The sequence below is a fragment of the Mesitornis unicolor genome, unplaced genomic scaffold (assembly GCF_000695765.1).
Source record: "Mesitornis unicolor isolate BGI_N332 unplaced genomic scaffold, ASM69576v1 scaffold2195, whole genome shotgun sequence".
NCBI lineage: Eukaryota > Metazoa > Chordata > Aves > Mesitornithiformes > Mesitornithidae > Mesitornis > Mesitornis unicolor.
Window position 1 is genome coordinate 15,379 of NW_010185960.1, and position 19,211 is coordinate 34,589.

General features: G+C 49.4%; 1 protein-coding gene across 1 annotated transcript in view; it reads left to right on the forward strand.

The window, feature by feature from the left end:
• LOC104541021 (SLIT-ROBO Rho GTPase-activating protein 2B) overlaps positions 1 to 19,211 on the forward strand; it is a 47,028-nt gene that overhangs the window by 14,602 nt on the left and 13,215 nt on the right. Inside the window, exon 2 of the mRNA XM_010184976.1 lies at positions 13,866 to 14,058. Within this exon, the coding sequence (XP_010183278.1) occupies positions 13,866 to 14,058 (193 nt within the window). The remainder of the gene's footprint in view (positions 1 to 13,865; positions 14,059 to 19,211) is intronic.

Genomic DNA, 19,211 nt, shown 5'->3' on the forward strand with positions numbered 1-19,211 from the left:
GCTGAGGCTGAAGTGGATGGTGATCAGGAGGGTGTACCCATCAGCCTGGCACTAAGAGCCCTTTGGTTGTGCTGAAACACCCTTTCTGAACTGAACTGCGAAAGGAAATACCGCACAGAGAAGTGATGGGGTTAAACATGGCAAGAGTGAGCTGCAGCGATGGGGATTTGCTTTGAAACTCTCCTCCTGGAGGGTGATCATCCAAAATCCTCCCCACAAAGCACGGGGGGGAGAAGTTGTTTCTCCTACAGCTTCGTGTTTCACTGTGGGGTTTGTGACAGAGCTGCTGTGTTTCAGCTTCAGGGGCTGCTGCGGGTCTGGGCTGGGGACAGTCCTGGGCACACCGACCCCTTCCTCAGCGGTGCCTGGGTTTGGGGCAGGTCACTGCATTGCTGAGACAGCTCCAAACTGGAGCTGTTCGTTTCGGTCCTGCACATCACCTACAGGGATGCACAGGAGTGTTGCGGTGGCTAAAAATGAGGTTTTTCAGGTTAGGCGGAGGTGGGAAGCCGGAAAGTATCGGTCAGTCTTCAGACTGATTGGCCCGACTTCCTTCCCATGCGGTGGTTTCTGAGCCGCGCTTCAGGAGGAGATTGGGAGCTGGACGTCGTGTTCTGGAGGAGGTCTGCAGTGCTGGCTGGCAGCGCAGGCTGCTCCTGTAGGAACGCTGCAGTGCTGGACGCCGTCTGCTGCCCCGTGAGCGCGGTGGGATCAGTCCTGCAGCCCTGCTCTGGGACAGCCACGCGTGGCGCCAGCAGCGCTGCCCAGCACGGGGCTGTTCCTGCCCTTCTTGTTAACCCGCCACATCTGATGGGAGTCCCTGCACCCCCGGAACGCGGGGCAGGGCGCGGGAGGCGTTGTCCTGCGGTGCAATGGGCTGTGGCCGTGGGCGCACACAGAGCTTTAACTTGTGTCCTTGCTTCCTTTACGTGACACCGCAGCATCGCTCCCTGCCCTTCACTGCATTTCTTGGTGTCTCTTTTTCCTTTTGAAAGTACACTGGGCATTTAATAGCAAAAATACACTTAGATTTATCGCTTTTCTCTTTGGGTTTTCTATGTGGTGTGCTTTTGCCTTCCCCTAAGCTCAACCCTTCCTTCCCCATAAAAATAACCAGCAAAATGCTGGAATTTATCAAACAAAAGCCTGGGGTTCTTAAAACAACAGAATACATAAGAACAGACAGAGCATCCACTGTGCTTTCCACAAGCTTTCCTTTTTGGAATCGCAGCAGTCTGTGTAATTCAGGACTTCAGGGTTTGCTGTCGGGCTGCTCGCTCTTGCTGAACAGCATCCGCACTTGCTCGCTGTGAAATCCGTGTTCAGCACGCAGATAAACTGATTGCATCCAGGGCTTCTTTAAACATAGTTTTATTCCTTTTTAATTACAGCATCCTCTGCAGATGTTGGAGTGTCGTAAAAATGAAATGTGGAAACAAATGCAAAGCTGTCATGGCTTGCTCCAAATTTGAGATGGTAATTAAGCAGTCAGGGGGAGTCGTGGAAAGTTGGGCTGACTTTATCTGTGTCCTTTGGCAGATGATGGATGGACTCGTTAATGGCAGATGTGAAATGAGCTGTATTCAGTGGGTTGTCCGCATCAGTCCATCTGCTTTGGCAGATAAAGGAGAGGAACGGCCCTGGATACTCAGGTCTGAAGATTTGGGGGTTGATTTTGGTAGCTGGAGCCATTGCTGGTTGCTGTTGGGGGACATTGAGGTGGAACCGAGCAAGAATACCCTGGGTGTGAGGATTTCTTTTGTGGATGGTAGGAAGAAACAGTGGTTTAACTTGGAGAAGCTGCTGAAGATGATGGGTAGCGGGTCCAGAGTTACTCCCATGTGGCAATAACCTAAGGGAGCGGTGGGGATCAGTTCTCTATGGCCAGTGGTGACCGAATCCTTTAAGGACCCCTGAGACACCTTGGGACTGCGGCTTCCTTTAACCCTTGGTGCACTGCCTGCTCTCAGGTTTTATATCTGAAAGTGCTGAAACATAAAGAGAAGTCGTTCGTGGATCCCAAAGGATCCCATCTCCTGCCCTCTGTCTGCTTCAGGGGTTTCTGGCTGCCTCTGACCCCAGGCCACGGTGTGTAATCCTGTCTGGTGATGTGTGTCAAGAGGCTGGTGCTGGTGTTTAGAGCTGTTGTCTGGATGTTCTGTGCAGAGGGTGTGGGTCAGACCCTCAGGTATAGCCGTGCTCTGATGAGGTCCTGCTCTGATCACAGCCGATGGCTCTGGAGCAGCAAAGGCTCAGTCTCATCCTAACGGGAAATCGCCATTCGTTCTCTTGAAAACGAAAACAGGACCAGGGTGTCGGGAGCTTTCACTGCTCCCTGCCCCTGCCTGCGATTCTCGTGTTCCTGCGAAACGTTGGGTTTAAATGGTGATCACAAACCCATCTGTCCTGGCAGGAACGTGTCTTGATGGTAATGGTCCACCACGATGAGTTTACAGGTGTCAGTCAGCCTGGTGGCATTAATCATCTATGCATGTAATGAGCATAACAGAGAATGAAATGTCTTGTATTGATAACTCATAACCCAAGGATGTCAATAGCTGGATTTCATAAGTTAACTGAGGTGTTGTCAGTGTATAAATCAAATTGAAATAAGTTTTATTGGAAGTTACACGTAACTTTATCAGTGGAGATCTTACTACACCATTTTTATTGCTGCGTATAATAATAAGACAGTATTATTCATAGCCCTTCCTGGCATAGGTTTTTAAGTGTATGTATTAAAACCCAAAACCAAAACAAGCAGACAACTGAAACAACCCTCTCCAAACCCAAACAAACTGGCATTTTAATGAGATTTTTAATGAGACTGAGAGGCACGGCTATTCCTGTGCAGCTTAAACCTCTGGATAAACCGTCCTGCCACTGCAGGACTTTTGTTTCCTTGCCCTGATCCAAAGTGCCTTTTTCAGACGGGGGATGCAGCGACGTCTCCACGTAACCTGACCCTGGGTTCACGCTGACCCGAGAGCGAAGCCCCGTAACCCGCTGGCACGCAGGAGCCTCCCAGCCATTTCTGGTGCTCCCGCGCTGCTGGGTTGGTTTCTCTGGGCGTTGTTGGGAGTGCACGACCCAACACAAACATTCCTGCCCGCGGAGGAGCCCGGCGCGTTGCTCCCACTTTGGTTCCGTGTTGACCTTGGCCGGGCTGTGCGGCGCTGGCTCGGGGGCTCCTCTTGGCAGGGGCTGGGGTTGGGGTTCGGATCGTGCAGGGAAGCAGCCGCAGCCGGGCTGAGCTGCAGTGAGCGGCTCACGCCTGCAATGGTCTCCTTCTCTCTAAGGGATTTAATAGATTTATCGTTTTTTGTGGTCTTTTCTAGGGACTGAATTGGTTTTGTGGAGTTGTGTTAAGCAAATGGAGTGAGTGGTAAATCAGGGCTGGGGTAGAGCTGGGGCTGCACGGAGGAGACACGGCACAGCATCACCCTGCCGGATCAGGAAAACCTCTAAACTCAGAGTTGTGTTTGAGAGGGAAGAGCTTTCTGGTGCTGATAGAGGCTGAAAGACTTCAGTTTCCTAATATGTTTTTTTAATGGTGATAGCTTTTGATCTCTAAGGGCTGGATTTTTCTAGAAACATCAAATCCTGCACAGCTTCAACTTCTGTGCAGCTTTGTTCGGGTATCTCTAACAAGTGCATTTCTGCCCAGTCCCTCACATGCTCTCCAGGAGCAGGATGATTTCTTTCCCCCGTCTCTGTGGTAAAAAGGCTCCTTTTGGCTCTCAGAAGTGGAGGGAAATGGCACTGGACGACGTTCAGCTCTTCAGTGAACGTGTTTGATGTCTGCAGTACGGGATGCCTGATTTCAGGGAGTACTGCATTGATTCTGTTATCTGGCAGCGCTGGGGATCCAGATTAGTGCTGGGTTTGTGTGTCACACTCTGGCTTCAACTGATACATACATTAATATGTTTTTCTTTTGACTATTAGTCATATTTCTAGATGTTCATCTCAGTGAGTGGCTGCGGTTTGTGTGGTGGTTGCCTCTGTATTTTTCAGTGAAGTAGGGGATTTTCCTGAGAAGGGACCGGGGGCGAACAGGGAAGGAAGGGTTTTTCAGCTGAAGTTTTTAATTCTGATTTTATTGCAGAAGTCACCTGCAGACTCTTCTACGTCTTCCAAACAGCGCATGTGCTATGGTTTGGTTTTACTGAAGTTTGAGTGTTCCTAATTGGTGAAGTGTGCGTGTGTGTACAAAGGAGGAGCTGAGTTTCATGTCAGTTTTCTGACAAAGGAGCATGAGAAGGAAGCATCACCTTGTTCCTGGTCTGGTCTGAGCCGCGCTGATGAATGGGTGTTGCTGTCACTGACAAAGAACTGATAGAAAAACCATGATTCACATGATCCAGGCTCTGTCAAATACTCATTCCCCTCTTTACAAGAGTAGAAATGTAAGTTCCTGTAGAGACAGCAGCCCTCAGCTTACACAGCTGAGTATTTACAGCTCTGAAGGAATGACTCCTGTGATTGCATGGAAAAGCCTCCCTGGGATACCTTTGCAGTCAATGCGTGTTCCTGGTGTGGACGTCCTATGGATGTGGAGAGGCTGAGCCAGAAAGAACAGGGAGACTGGAACACGATTTTTAAGTAAACCTCCTTGGTGGTTTTAAATGAGGCTTTTATCTGCTGGTTTGTAGGTGTCCTGTATGTGAATTAACAACAATGCTCCAATTGGATTTGTTGTGTAAACAGTTAAGGCAGATCTATCGCCAGCTCTCATGCGCATGGGGAGACATGGCTTTGATTTTCTGTGATGGTTCAGGTTTAATGGCAGGTGTTGGTTATTGCAGCGAGAAAATAAGAGGCTGCTGTGGTGGAAACCAGTTCTGTCATCAGTGTCCACTGGCACCACAGGCAAATAACCTGGACCTTTTTGATCTTGTTGGAGTCACCCGGGAAGTGTCTGTGATGATGCTTCATTATTCTCCTCTCCTGGAATGTGCATGGTTAATTAATAGCTCACAAAGCCTCCCAGAAACACACAGCGGTGTCTGCCGGGACTGACAGGAGGCAGGGACGACCCGGTCGGGTATATTTGAGTCACCGTGTTGACTCCTGTGGGCAGTTGTCATCCTCCATGGACTGAGGGGTGCAGGAGGGTGCAGGATCCTCCATGGTTCACCTCTACAAGTCCCCGGGCTGCTGGCCCGCGGCTGGCTCGGGCGCTCGCTGGGTTCTCCGTGACCGGCCAGGTGGGTCCGTCCCCAATGGGGCAGTGGTGGTGGTGGGTCCACCCCAAGTGGTGGTGGTGGGTCCATCCCAAGTGGTGTTGGTGGGTCCATCCCAAATGGGGGCACCGATGGTGGGTCTGTCCCCAATTGGGCTGGTGGTCATCCAGGGTCACGTCCAGCCTTGGATCTCCTGGGGACCCCTGGCTGCAGGGCTGGAGGGATGCGAGGAGGCGGGGGGGTTCAGACCTGGTGGCCGATTTTGGGCTGTGGCAGCTCCGAATTGGGATTTTTCTTAACGAGACTGAGGATGGGGAGGGGTACGTGTTGGTGGCACCAGGGAAAAGCGTTCATTTCCATGGCAGCTTCAGGACCAGCAGCACTAACCCGAGGGTGTCTGTCACTGTTTTATAGTCAGCCCATTTTAAAACGTTCACTTTTTTGTATCTTTAAGAAATATTCCAGGTAAATTGGTGTTGGTCCTTTAAAATGTCAGCTTAAACACAAAGTGGGGATGGAAATCATTGATGCAATTAAAAAAGCAACCCCACATGTGCCTGTTTTCCCCCAAGCTGCCATAGACAGCCCTGGAAGTAAGTGATTCTGCAATTTAGTTTACTGTGCTGTGCTGGAGAAGTGTTTACGTGTTCCCTTTTGTTCTTCTTCATTTATTTCTCGATCATTTCTGCATGTTAATGTGTTGGTTACCAAAGAGGAGAGGGAGGAGAAGAAATCCTGAGGTGAAATCAAATTAGACACCATCATTAATCATTCTGTTTGTATTTCTAAATATGACAATTCACCGAAGGATTTTCCTTTCATTGAAGAGATTAAAACCTACGTGTTGTACTTCGCCACTTTTGTTCTAGCAATTTTATTGATTTGAAAAATACACTTGGTGATACTTCGCGTGGAATACTTCTGTGTATGGGTGTACCTGTTAGGCTTTACCAGTGGGGAAGAAGTAATAGTTTTTCATATGAACACTGCTTCTGGGTTCTTGCATCCCAGTCTCTTTCAGCACTTCCAAACTTTACTTAACCTTGGAGCACCCTGGACACAGAGAAATGGAAAATTTTAATGTCATATTAGCTAAATTTTTGCAGTAGGACCAAGGTGAATTGGGTCTGGGGGTCTGGTCCATCCCTGAGCTGTTTTCCTGAGGAAAGAGCTGTGCATGGATGCCACTTGTTAACACCTATGGATGTCTGTGTGCGTGCGTGCATATGAACATGGTAGCGTAGTGATGTATAGCAAATAGTGAGTTTAATTTGGGATTCCTGAAGTGAATTGAGGCAGTAAGAACATACGGCAAATGCCAGAAATAATGATCGCGTTACACGTTTCTGATGAATAATTCAACTCGGTTTAGTACCGTTCCACCATTAAAATAAACCCCTCACACTGTTTGACATAACGCAGATGAAACGCTTCAAGAGAAAAGTTTTGGGAAGCGAAAGAAGCAGTTGTTTCACTTCTGTTTTAATTACCTCTGGTAGAGGAAATCTTAACGCTCAGGGAGAATGAAGACATGGAAAGTTGTGGGCTGGAGCTGTGACTGCACACGGTGTAGTCAACACAACCTTAATACGTTGTGCAGCAGGGGAGCGGACCAGGAGAAGGGACAGTGGGGACATGAGGGGCTGCTGGGGAGCTGCAACCAGAAACCATCTCCAAAATACGCCAGGAGAGCACAGCAGAGCCTCCTGCAAACACCGGCTGAGAGAAAGTGCCAGAATTATTTCTGAAAATGAGAAGGGAAAGAAAATCCTTTCTCCTAACCCTAAGGTCCACCTTTCTTTCACTCACAGATTTGGGGTAAAAATACAGACACCCAAATATTTCTGACCTCTTTTGAAAAAAATCTGCCAAAAGTTCTCATTTTGCAGGGCACTGGGGTGTTTGAGTCGCAGGACGAGAGCTCGGCTGGGTCAGCAGCGCCTTTGCTTGCCCCTCCTGTCCCCGGGCCTGCCCCCTCGACCCCCGGCCTGCTGCCCTGTCCTCAGGCCTGCCCTGTCTCTCGGTGGTGGATTTCCACTCCAGAACAAACAGATTTCTGCTGAAAGCAGGTGCCGGCCTCTCCCTGTTCGGAGGAATTCACCTTCCTTTGTGCGGCTGAGGCTGCAGCACAGCATTTGTCATTCAAATCTGCTCCTGTTCTGAGAGCAGCCCTGGGTACCTGGCTCCCTCCCTACCCACGCCCAGGCGGCTCCTGGCTTACACATGAGTTACCGTGGGTTCGGAAGGGTGTTTCTGTGCGCTTCCCACACTTTTTTGGTTGGTCTGATTAATTCTCGCGCTCTGATGCGCCATGGGGAAGCCCAGGGTGATCGCTGCTTGCGAGCAGACAGCTGCCCCGGACTGGATGTTTCCTTCCTTCGTAACTCTTGTGTGTTCAAGATGTCAAATAGCGGTGTCACTGGTATGCTGTCACCGAGGGTGCTGGGGAGGACAGGGGTGGGAATCGGGAGTTACACCTCTCCTTGGAGCGTGAGCGCCTTGTGCAGCCCCTGGTGGGAATCCCAGAAAGGATCCACAACTGTATGTTTTCGTAGTAGCCTTGGTTTCGTGAGAAATCGGGAGTAATTTGATTGAAAATGTGGCCAGCATGTGTTTAGCTTTATTCCTTACTGCATTTGGTCTCTTTTGTTGACTTCCTGTATTTGGGAGCATACGTCCAGGCTCCTTGCACTGCTAAACAGCCTTTTTGTAATTAACACGCCAGTGTGTGAGGAAGGAATCTCTGCTTTCTGGGAGCAGGGTGACCGAAAATACCTGTGAGCCTGGGGCTTCAGAGAGACCTGGTTTGCCTTGAGCCAGAATGGGAAGGAGCATTTACAGCAGGAAAAAACCCTCTTACATTAAAAATATTCACCATATTTTTGGTCATTTATGCCGTGTTGTAGTCAAACTGCGTGAGAGGAAGCCATTCAAATAACTACTCAAAGGTTGTTTGGAGAATGCATTATTTCAGGTTGATTAATGGGCCCAAAGTGATTTCTGCATCCCAGAGCACAGGCACTCGGGTGCTCGTTACTGGGGTATATGAGGAGTTCGTCAGTGCAGGCTGTTTGCTGGGTACTGAAAGTACGGACTGGTGCGTGTGCCTTGCTTTGGATTGCGCTAATAGTGCCAAAGTGACTTTTAAATTGTTTATTATATATATCCGTACTGCAGACCAGTGATAAAATGTGATTTCAGTACTTGTCCCTGGTATTTTATCCAGCATTCTGAAAGCAGGAAAGCATAAGCAAAGGTTTCTTTGAGGTTTTTTTAGCTTGGTGTCATCTGGAGAAACCTTGAACCAAGCACAGACGTCCCTAAAACAGCTGTGAAGCTTCCCATAGGCAAGAGTAGCTGCAACGCTTATTTGAAATGTATCGATAAACGTTTATTTGTTTTGAATAAACAGTTGTAGAACCTGAAAACGTAACCTTGCCCGATGTACTTGGACGTATTCCCCTTATCAGGGTTTTTAGATTAGTGACCAGGAGGAGGACTTTGCTCGTGCACGCAGGAGTTCCCCACGCTGTGCTGCTGGAGGGGGCAGTGAATCCCTGCGCAGGGTAATTTAATCTGGGTTCTGTTGTTAAACGTCCTCCCGGAACAGTCAACAGCGTGGACTGTGTTTTGATAATGGCAAAGGAGGCTTCCATGGCTACTTCATTAGACACACACAAAATAATATTTAATTTGACTTCTGCGTGGATTAAGTGCCCTGGCGACTTTGTCAACATGTTCAGTTGCGTAATTCTGGGCATTTGCTTGAAAGCTTTGCAGAGCTGAGGCCTCGCACCAGTTTGCAGTCTGTGACTTGCAGATGGGTGTTGTTTCGTATGGAAACCCAGTGTTCAGTGGGGATCTCATTGAAGGGTGCTTGGAGTTCTCAAACTTGCTGCGATGGAGGCGTTGCACAGCTGTGGTAAGGGCAGAAAACATCAGGGCCTCGCTCCTTCAAGTGGTGCTGTTGTCTCCAGAAAGCTGGTAGCCTCGCCTGGTTTGTGATGCAAATACATTAAGGTGTAGGTATGGACATAAAAAATGAGCGTCCTCAGTGCTGCGCTGAGACTGAGGCTGAGACTGACCTCGTTTTTGCTTTTCAGCGTGTCTGGTGTTCTCCCCTTGTGCTTCACCAGTGCAAAGCTTCCCGCGCTCATCTTGCACCTCAGACAGTTTTATCCATCTGTATTAGAAAGATCTTCACCAGGAGGCCTGTGCTGCTGCTGGTTTACTCTGACATTCAGCACCCGAGTGTGGGGCAGCTTTCAGGAGATGGGGATTTAGGGAGCTCATCACAGATGAGCCGCAGGATCTAAAATTACTGCTCCAGCCTTCCGTATGAAGTGGAGGTTTTGTTCATTTTGGATTGCTTTGTCTCCCATGTGCGGCCGAGCAGCCTGAAAGATAAGATGGTGTTAGCGCTGTGCGTGCAATTTAATGCTTGGTGACTTCCAGGCCTGCGTGACTGCTGCTTGTGCTGCATGGGGGTCCCGAAAACTCCGGAGTAACTGAGCTACACATGAAGGTTTTGAGTCTGCTGGTTTCTGCCTTCCCATCTGTGCTTTGATTCTGGTTTGCTTTGATTTTGCTGTGCTTGTACTGAGCTGATATGGATCAGCATGGGAGGAGGACGGCTCCTCGCATGGGGACCACTCAGCCAGGGCGAGGGCGCAGGAGGTTTTGGAGCTCAGCGCTGCCAGTTGGAGCGGGTTTGTGTGGGTGAGGATTGCTGTTTAATCTGGGCGGGAGCTGGGGGTTGCTGGTTCTGTTTGGTTGCCAGCCCACTCCTTTCCCAAGCTTGTCATCTTTTCATCCAGCGCCGTGTTTGGGAGAGGGGTGGGAGCGTCTGAGAAAGCCACAGAGCAGATACGGGGCGATGGAGCCAGATCCTGGGCAGCAGCGCAGGCTGCCGTGCCTTCCCCGGCTCTCTGTGCTGTACAGGCTCCGGTTCACTGTGCTGCTGTCCCCTTTTATTGCTGGGAAGAGTTAAACCCTGCCCGGGGAGATGGTCCTGTCTGGAGCAGCATCATTGCCCAGAGATGGTCCTGTCTGGAGCAGCATCATTGCTCACAGTGCACTTGATGATGGACAAGGCCTCCTGGGTCTGAGTTCGTGCTTCAAGCCCTGTCCATGACCCAAAAGAATGAACAAGTTGGTAGAGAAATGTCTTTGTTTCTGTGGTTCCAGCTTTAGTTTACAGGATGCTTAAGCCTAAATAAAAATCACCTTGGTAAGTTCTTGTTCAGGAGCTGGACGTTGCACGCTGTAGAAGAGCAAGGTGTAGCTCCAGTCAGAAGTGCCTTTATCCGCCTGCTCGGGGTGTAATTGGTTTATGGCAGTGCAAAGTCTTGCCAGGAGCTTTGTTGAAACCCATTCCTGGTTGGTGTAGTTTTAGAAGCCCCCAGTGCTCAGCAGAGGTCCATAATTGCACCACAATTCTTTTTAAAATGTTTTTAAAATTAAGGATAACCTATTACTAATTTCCTGTACTTGATCCGTCCCAGAATGATGAAGATCATCCAGATTTTTTTAAAGCTATGACCAGGTGTGGTGCTATCTTGTAACGCTGTGTCTCGCTTAGCTTGCCTATGATGGAAACTGCTGGTGACCTTTCCCTGGAAGGCACCATCGCTTGAAATACCAGCATTTTATTCCAAGGACAATTACCTTCATGATAAAGCAGTATTGTTTCTGCCTATCAATACTTTGTGTGCTTCAAAGTTTAAAAAGGGGGAAAAAATGTCACATAAATGTTGACAATGACAAATGTGACTCCAATGCACGAGATCCGTCCTTACCCTGTGAATTCATTAGAAGCAAGAGCTGCCTGCTGAGGGCTACGGGGAATGTTGAGAAGGTTGCAAGAAGGATTTTACTGTTGTAAAATTACACAACTGTTTGGCATTATGCAGTGTTCTGTCCCTCTGTGACCTGGGTGACTTTGTGATCTGGTGATGGACGGGAATAAATGGTTTGTTTTAAAGGGCTATAAAGCTTTTCTGTCGCTACAAGGGATGTTTTAATTATGGAGTTGTCGGCCACGTGAGCTTGAAATACAATAGGGAGTATTCTGCAATGCAGGGCAAGGCTTAGTGTGAGAGTAAGAATACCTGGTGTTTAATCCTAATTCTGCTGCAGGCGTCTTGACCTTGAACTAAGTGCAATTATTCACCTTCAGGCACTTGAAGCACTGGCAGCCGGAGCACGGCCTTTGGGATGCTGTGCCTCGGCTCGAATGGTCACGGTGGGTGGGATTGCTGAGCTCTACAAGTTCTCGAGGAGGAAAGGAGGTGGAAGGCGTTTTGGTGTTTAAAGTGGCTGTTAACCTAATAACCTGCGTCAATTAAAAGAGGCGAAAGCAGCGAATTCGGGATTAGAGCAGTTGTTGTGGCTGCAGACGTGGAGAGGTCCCGTGTAAGGCGGTGACCGGGGTTAGGGCACGCACAGCCCCTGGCTCTGCCGCGGTGTGCTCGGGTGGGTCTGAAATCAAATACCTTTTACTGTGTAAGCAGAGGGAGAACAAGCAGACACGTTATACTCCAGGAAGCCCAGTAAGTCCAGGAAATGCCTGCATTCTTGGTGTGATTCTGTGGCTGTGCTGGGCGGTGGTTGTGAAAGATGAGTGCGGTTGCCCCGCTCCAGCCCCGCATCGCAGACCCCATCAGCTGGGGCTGAGCGGCTCCGTGTTCCCCTGCGGGCAGCCCCATCAGCGGCCACCGCTCCCCAGAAACAGGGAGCTGATTTGTAGAGGAAAAGTGCTGATATCACACTTCTTACTGAAGGAGAAGGTTACTGCTTCTTGCTGCTGTCTGAAGTGTCCCACCTTGAAAATCAAGAGCTTCCTTGTAATTGTAGGATTAGAATACATTGCTCTGCTGATCCTCCAGTCTTTGAGAAGTGCTGCTGGTTTGGAAGTGGTTCTCTGGATTTCAGCTTTTCCCCTGGAGCTGTTTCTCAGTGACCGATGGTGAACCCCGGTTTGCTGGGTTGTGACCCCTCACAAGGGTCCATCAGCTGGGGCACGGAGTTGCAGTGGTTGTTTGAAGTGGCATTTCCTGACGAAGAGACACAAGTCTTCTGTTCTCTAAAACGCTCTCCTGAGAAAATAACGAACTTGGTGCTGCCAAGGTAAAGTGCTAATCAAGGTCATCTTCAAGCTTAAACACCACACGTTTTGGCAGATTTTTTTGATTGGTTTGGGTTTTTTTTGGCAAGGTTAGCTAGGAGCTGTATTTGTATACATGTGGTTTGGGTTTTGGGAGTCCCTAAAGTAGAGATGTGTGCTTTCTTCATTGCAAATCCTGGACCCCCTGAAACTGTTCCCGCAGACGTGAGCACGTCTCGAGGCAATGGATACTCCTGGTGCACGGCAGGAGTGAAGTGCTCACAGGCCTGGATGGGATGGCTTCCCTGGGCAGAGGGACAAGGGCTGAGGAGGCCAAGCTGGCCTCTACTATTGTGCATCTCAGGAGTTAGGAATGGAGTAATCGATTAAAAAGTTGTATTTGGTTAATGACACTTGCCCATCTTCCGTTGTGGTGACAAAGTGGTGGCTGCCTACGGTTGCAATGCACAGATTTCCTTCTGTTACTGCTGGTTCTGCATTCGGCCTGGAGGAAGGTGTCTCTGAAAGCCTTTGGAAAGAGCAGCAAGAGCAGTCGAGCAGTAGCAGACATCTCTGAAGTCTGAGTGCTCAGAGACCTTTAGAGGAAAGTGTGATTTTATTGGTTTTGTGTTGAGTTTATTGCCTGTGTAAAAGTCCAATACCATCAACTGGCTGCATCACTGAATATTTCTGTGTTTTTAGACTGAGGCTGACACGACTGCTGTGTTTTCTTGCCTTGTTTGACCACGTGCAAGTCATTTCACTGTCTGTCCCCCAGATTCAGGAGCAGTAAGAGAAGCTGATCTTGCTAGGTCGGCCTCACTGCTCACTTGCTGCTTAAAGGGCTCATGGGAGCAGTGCTCGTGTTTGTAAAGTCTGTGTTAATACGAATGGATACCTTTAGTAATAATTATGCATAACAATGCTATTAACACCTATATCTGTGTGCTTTGTAGGTCCTTAAGCCATAGATAGCAATTTGTAGATATTGTAAAAATAGTCTTCCCAGAGATGACCCCGCAGCGGGAGGTGCTGTCACGTTGGCCCTCGAAGGGTTTCGATGGCGTGGTTGATAACGAGAGCTGCGCAGCTGGAGTCTCAGTAACCGATGGAGCAATCTGGAATCGGGGCCTTTGGGGAGCGCCCCAGCCCGCGCAATGTCTTGTTTCTGCTTCAGGAGGCGACTGCAAAGGAATTTGATAGAAATTCCCCAAGTGACTCTTGGAGCTGACGTGAGGTGTTGCAGCATCCAGTCCTTTTTCCAGACAGATTCAGTACATTTTTGGGCAGTGACCGCTGCTTGTTGGTGCCAGCAATGCACTTGGCACCCGTAATGCGGGCACTGTCCGCAGTGAGGCTTTGCCTGCAGGGCTGCACACCGTGTTGCAGGCTATGGGGTGGGTTTCCTGTGCATCCGAGTCGCAATCACATTCATTTTCCGTCTGCAGACACAGTAAATGATGATGGAGCTTTGCTGACGCATTACCGATGAGGAAACGTATTTTATGGAGGATTTTGGTGGTGCTTTCTCTAACCAGACCTTGACTAATCCTCAGTGCTTTTGTCTGTTGCAGAGATCCGTGCCCAGTTGGTAGAGCAGCTGAAGTGCCTTGACCAGCAGTGTGAGCTCCGGGTCCAGCTGCTGCAGGACCTGCAGGATTTCTTCCGCAAGAAGGCAGAGATCGAGATGGATTACTCCAGGAACTTGGAGAAGCTGGCCGAGAGATTCCTGGCTAAAACTAGGAGCACCAAAGACCAGCAGTTCAAGTAGAGTATTTGCCTTTTGTTCTTGCCCCTTTTTACGCCTGTAGGTGTGGTCGCAAGGCTGGGAGTGCAGTAAGAGCTGCTGCAGTCAGTGGAGGTACCAGCACTGTGTGAATGTCAGAATGAAATGTTTCCTACGTTTGTGTTCAACACTGAAACCATTTATGTTTCTACGTAGCCTGTTTGCCACCTTCATTTCAGTAATTCCTGGTAGGTCCTATGTTGTCAATAGGGAATGGATGGGTAAAAATTGGCACGTCTAAAAGGAGTCATTTTCTTCTGAAGGTGGGCAACGCTGTACACCAGATTTGAGGGACAAAGCCAGGGTTTCCTTCCATGTCAGTGGCTTTGGGCTGGATTTTGAAGAGTAACTGTTTCCAACCTGTTACGTGCTGTGATTTGCCATTGCAGCACTCTGTTTTCCATACCCTACACATACTCAGTGTAGGATTTAGGAGTGTTGTGTTCTCTGCTACCACCACTTCAGAACACTGGAGAAATAAGGCCAGTAGTACTTCAAACAGCACTGTGCCATTCAGGGGGAGGAATCCCTGGATGCTAAGCTGATGAGACTCAATTAAAACTTAAAGATGTCCTTACTGACAATCAATGGTCTCACCTGCTTGAAACATTATTTACAGGTAGGTCAGACCACGCTGCTTTGGTTGTGCTGTGCAGAGCTGTTTGAGCTGGGATGACAAATGGGTACCAGACATGGGTTTGTGAGTTCAGGACCTCCTGATTTACCACTGACCCCTGCCTGGGGGAAGGGACCCTGGGGCTTTTCCCGGGAAGAGGGTGCAGGAGAGGGCATAGGGTGAAGAAGGGGCTGGTGTGGGCTGCGCGGCACTGACTGAGCAGGGGAGCAGGGCCAGCACGGCCCCAGCCGGGTTCTGCTGTGGCTGAGGTGTGGGCAGCGTGCGGGGCGCTGGGTGCTGTGGTCAGGGCAGCGGCTGGGGAAGGCGTGGGGAGCAGCAGCGCTGGGATGTGAATCACTGCGGCTTGGTCTGAGAGCACCCACGGGGGCTGCCTCCGCCCCAGGGCAGCGTCACTGAGTGGGTCGGCCGTTACCTGTGGTTTTGTTGCTGTGTTTGGGGGGTATGGGGATGTATCAGCTTTCCCATTGCACTAACAGCTCTTTTTATGAAAGTCACTGAGCAGGCACCATTTTAGCTTCCTTTCTGTACAGCTTTGATGTCATTTACTTTGGTTCTCATTTAAAATGCACATTGTGCTGCGCTGTCAGGAAGGCACAGCTCCCAAGCACAGCCTTTGACAGGTTACGAGTTGTTCTGCATATCTGTGGAGCTGGAATTGTCTCAGGTGTTTTAATTCTTTTCCTTTACAGTGGAAGTGTTCCTATGACTATAAGCTGTGCATATTCTGCACATGCCTTTAAGCTGGCATTAAAGAAATGATGTCTCAAACTATAATTTTCCTCTGTGTTATGATGGGTCTTTTCCAGTTTATTTTGTAGCTATTCCTGGTGCAAATTGAGGTGATTTCCTTCATATTACATGATATGAAACATCCCGTTGGAAATGCTTTTGTGTTCATCTTTCAGGAAGCTTTTGTGTTCAGCTTTGGAAGACTGTGTGCAGCTTACTTCCTATCCTGAAATGTGTCTTTTTAACGTGGAAGCTTTTGCCATAGTTGAACAGAACCCTACGCAGTGTCACACTTCACGTGTATTGAATTTGCTGACTGTGACACTGCAGGGGTTTAATGGGTTTTTTGTTCTAAGACGTTTTTCTCATTCAATGTTCTCCCTGCAGTGGTTGAGCCCAAAAGTGCAAGTCGTTAATGTGGTCAGGAGTTTTATAGGGGAAAGATACCCAACTGTTACTGATGAGGATGCTGGGTCTGCGGGCAGCGTTTGTCCCAGCAGTGGCACACGGTGTAGAGCTCTGTCCTGGGCAGCTCCATCTGTTTCTTCTGTGGTCGTTTGTGTCAGAGATGGTCAGGATACCGCAGGAATCAGTGAGGAAGCGATCCCATTACAGTTACCGATCCCCACCATGGCTCTGCTGGGCAGTGAGGGTATTTTGTATAGGCACCGAAGCTGCCGTCTCCTTGGGAAGCCCCGAGATCACTCACACAGAGCCAGCCTCAGATCCCCCCTCCCGAGGAGCGGGGCACTACACGCACGGGGATGCTGCTCTGTAATTGCCTGGCCGTGACCCTATAAATACACAGTAATAGCACGTTCTTCCCATAAAGTGACAATTACGTTGAAGGTACCGTATCATTCAGGGACTGCTCACCATGCCACTCGCCGGTTTTAGATCTCGTAACGCACCGTCAAGGAGGAAATCTGTCAGGCAGCAACCCTGTAATTTGCATGTGCTTTCATACTGAGTGGCCATTATGCAATTGCCAGGTTGCTCCGAATGGGTGCGTTTAAGGAATGCTGTCCAGGCCAGGAGGCTTCGGGCTGACCCTTCAAACTGGGTGTTGTGGCTTCCTCCCGTCCCCCTCCAGGCTGCTGAAAGCACACGCGTAAAGGAAGGAGCAGTGCGAAGTGCAGGCCTTGTTGGGTTTCTGACAAGTGCATTGCATCGGGTGTGTGTTCCGTAGATGTGTCCAAGATCAGCTTACGATCAGCTGGCTACGTTTTCCATGTGGGTTTTGAAATGCAGGTTGGGTCTTGACAGCAAACTGTGTGTAGCCAGTGATGGACTGAAAGGGTGCTTCATGTTGTGCAGTTAGAAGTGAGCTTCACTCAAGCATCTTAAAATGATTTACAGAGGTAGGTGTGTGTTATTCTCATTTTATGCCTGCGAAGAAGGGGAACAGATTGGTTTAGCCAAGGTGACATACGAGTCGATGACAGTTGGATATATCCCAGGTTTTCCTTGCTTTTAACTACTCTACCATGGCTGTTAGACCTCACTTGGCCTGCTCTCTTTTGAAAATGTTTTTTCAATTAGAACGGACTATGAAAGAGAATACTCATAAAAAATGTGTATGTTTGGTAAGGCTTCTTTGGTACCCGTTGGTAAAAATCCCTGCGTAAGATGCAAGGGCTGGAGGAAAAAGAAATGCGTTTCACAGCTCAGGTCTCGTAACTCCGGTTGTTGGAGGAGCCCCTTGGTCCCCAGCTTGGTGTGGTCATTGCTTCTCGAGGATCTGCCTAAAGAAAGGTCTGGTGCGGCAAGGGAGCATCCGTCGTCCTGCGGGGCCTCGGGGGGCTCTGGCCCCGTCCCCGTCCCCGGGGAAGGCTCAGGCTCCCTCCCACCCAGGGAAACCAGGACCTGCGACTGCAGGCTTCGGCTCTGCTGCTTCACGGGACTTTGTTCTCAAGGCGTTTGCCTGTTCAAATAATCAGTGAACAGCATAAAACCGTGGCAAACCGTGGGTGATTCCTTCCAAGGGAGAAATTGGGGAGAAAAAAAAAAAAGAGACAAGACAATGCTATTTTAAGGCCGTGTTTTAAATCACAATAATCTTTGGAAGCAGGATACCGGGTAGCGATTGTCATCTGGAGCGCTGCATGTCCAGGATGTCCCAGCATGACGTTCAGATGGCTTTCTGGCAGCCTTTGCCTCCGAGTAGAAGATGCAGAATAATTCTGGCAGCCTTGGGCCGAGCACTTGTAAACAGCAGATGTTCATAGCCCGGCTCTCTTGGAGAGCAGGGCAGGGAGCAGCGGGGATGGCCACGCTTGCGATTCCCCACATTCACAGTTAATGCTGAGCAGGGGCGGGGAGACTTTAGGGGAGATCAAATGTTGATTCTATTGTTTTAAATCTCGCATGGGGAGACGAGGTTGGTATTTCAGTTTTTCTGCTGTTGCCCTGAGTGGGGTTTCCTTGCAATGCCCGGCCAAGTGTTGTCTTTGTCGCTCCCTCCTGCTTGCCTTAAAGCAGATAAGTCTTGGGTTGTCTGCAAGTTCCTTCTGTGAATGAGTCATTTAATTAAAACGCTTCAGACACTCGGGACTCAATCTTCCCTTCTGATCTGTTGAGACCCACTGCAACCTTTGAAGTGGAGGCTGCGCAGGACCCGATCAAGATAACGCCCGAGAAACCACAGAGCTTCGTACTTTGTGGTTCCCTAAAAATCTCTGCACAGCTTCCTCTTCCTGCTCCCAAACAGCCCTGGTTGCTGTGATCTGGCGTAATTTAGGCTCCCGTAAATAAACTCCCCAGGTTTGCTATCAGCACACGATCTTGAAACCAGAGTAAACAGTGCTTGAAGTAAACCTGGATCTTGGCGTCCTCCTCCTCCTCCCCTGCGGGGAAGTTGGAGTCAAACAGTGTGAGGTGAAATCGCTGGCACTTTGGGAAGGTTCATGTCCAGGACCTGAAGTTTTGGGTTGATCTCCTCAATTTGACTTTGTAAGGCTGAACAGGGGCTCCCGTCGTCCTGCAGAATCTGGGGAAATGGAGTTCATTCTCCATCGTACCCAGCGGCCGCTATTGCGTGTCTTTCATCCCTGTGTCACCCCTCCTCTGTGGTGACATGGAACTGGAAGCAGAGGATATTTGCCAGCTCCTTAGGGAACTGAAATGGTTAATGAAAATCGCAATTTGCTTCTCTGCCATCTGCTCGTGGCTACCATAGAAAGGCTCTGTTGTAAACAGTTGTACAACTTCTGCTCCGTGTTGTGAAAACTGTTGCCATGTTCCACCCCGGAAAACGCTGCGTTTTCAGAGGTGCTTTGACAGTTAATGTGTGTAGTTTTACAGGAAGGTTTGAAACCAGTAACTTTCCTTTTCTGTTTGGCTTCTGTCTTAAGGCCTGCCTTTACCTGCTTTTGCCAGCGCTAAGAAAATTGTCACTAGCAAATAATTAAGGGAGTTTTTGTCTTGCTTCCTGTAAAACCCTTGCCATGAAACCGCTGAAACTGTCCAAAGGCACGACAGACCATTTCGACAAGGTACCAGAGGGGTGAGCGAAACCAACAGACACCAAGAGATCAAAGGAATTTAACAGAAAAATCTGGAGGTGTGTGGAGCTGTGGTCGCGTGAGGCTGAGTGCAGGGTGCGGCATGGAGCCGAAGGTGACGATGCCGGTGGTGCAGATCCCGGTGGTGCAGCGCTGAAGGTGACAGTCCTGGTGGTGCAGATCCTGGCGGTGCAGTGCTGGTGGTGACAGTCCTGGTGGTGCAGATCCCGGTGGTGTGGAGCTGACAGTGACGATCCTGGTGGTG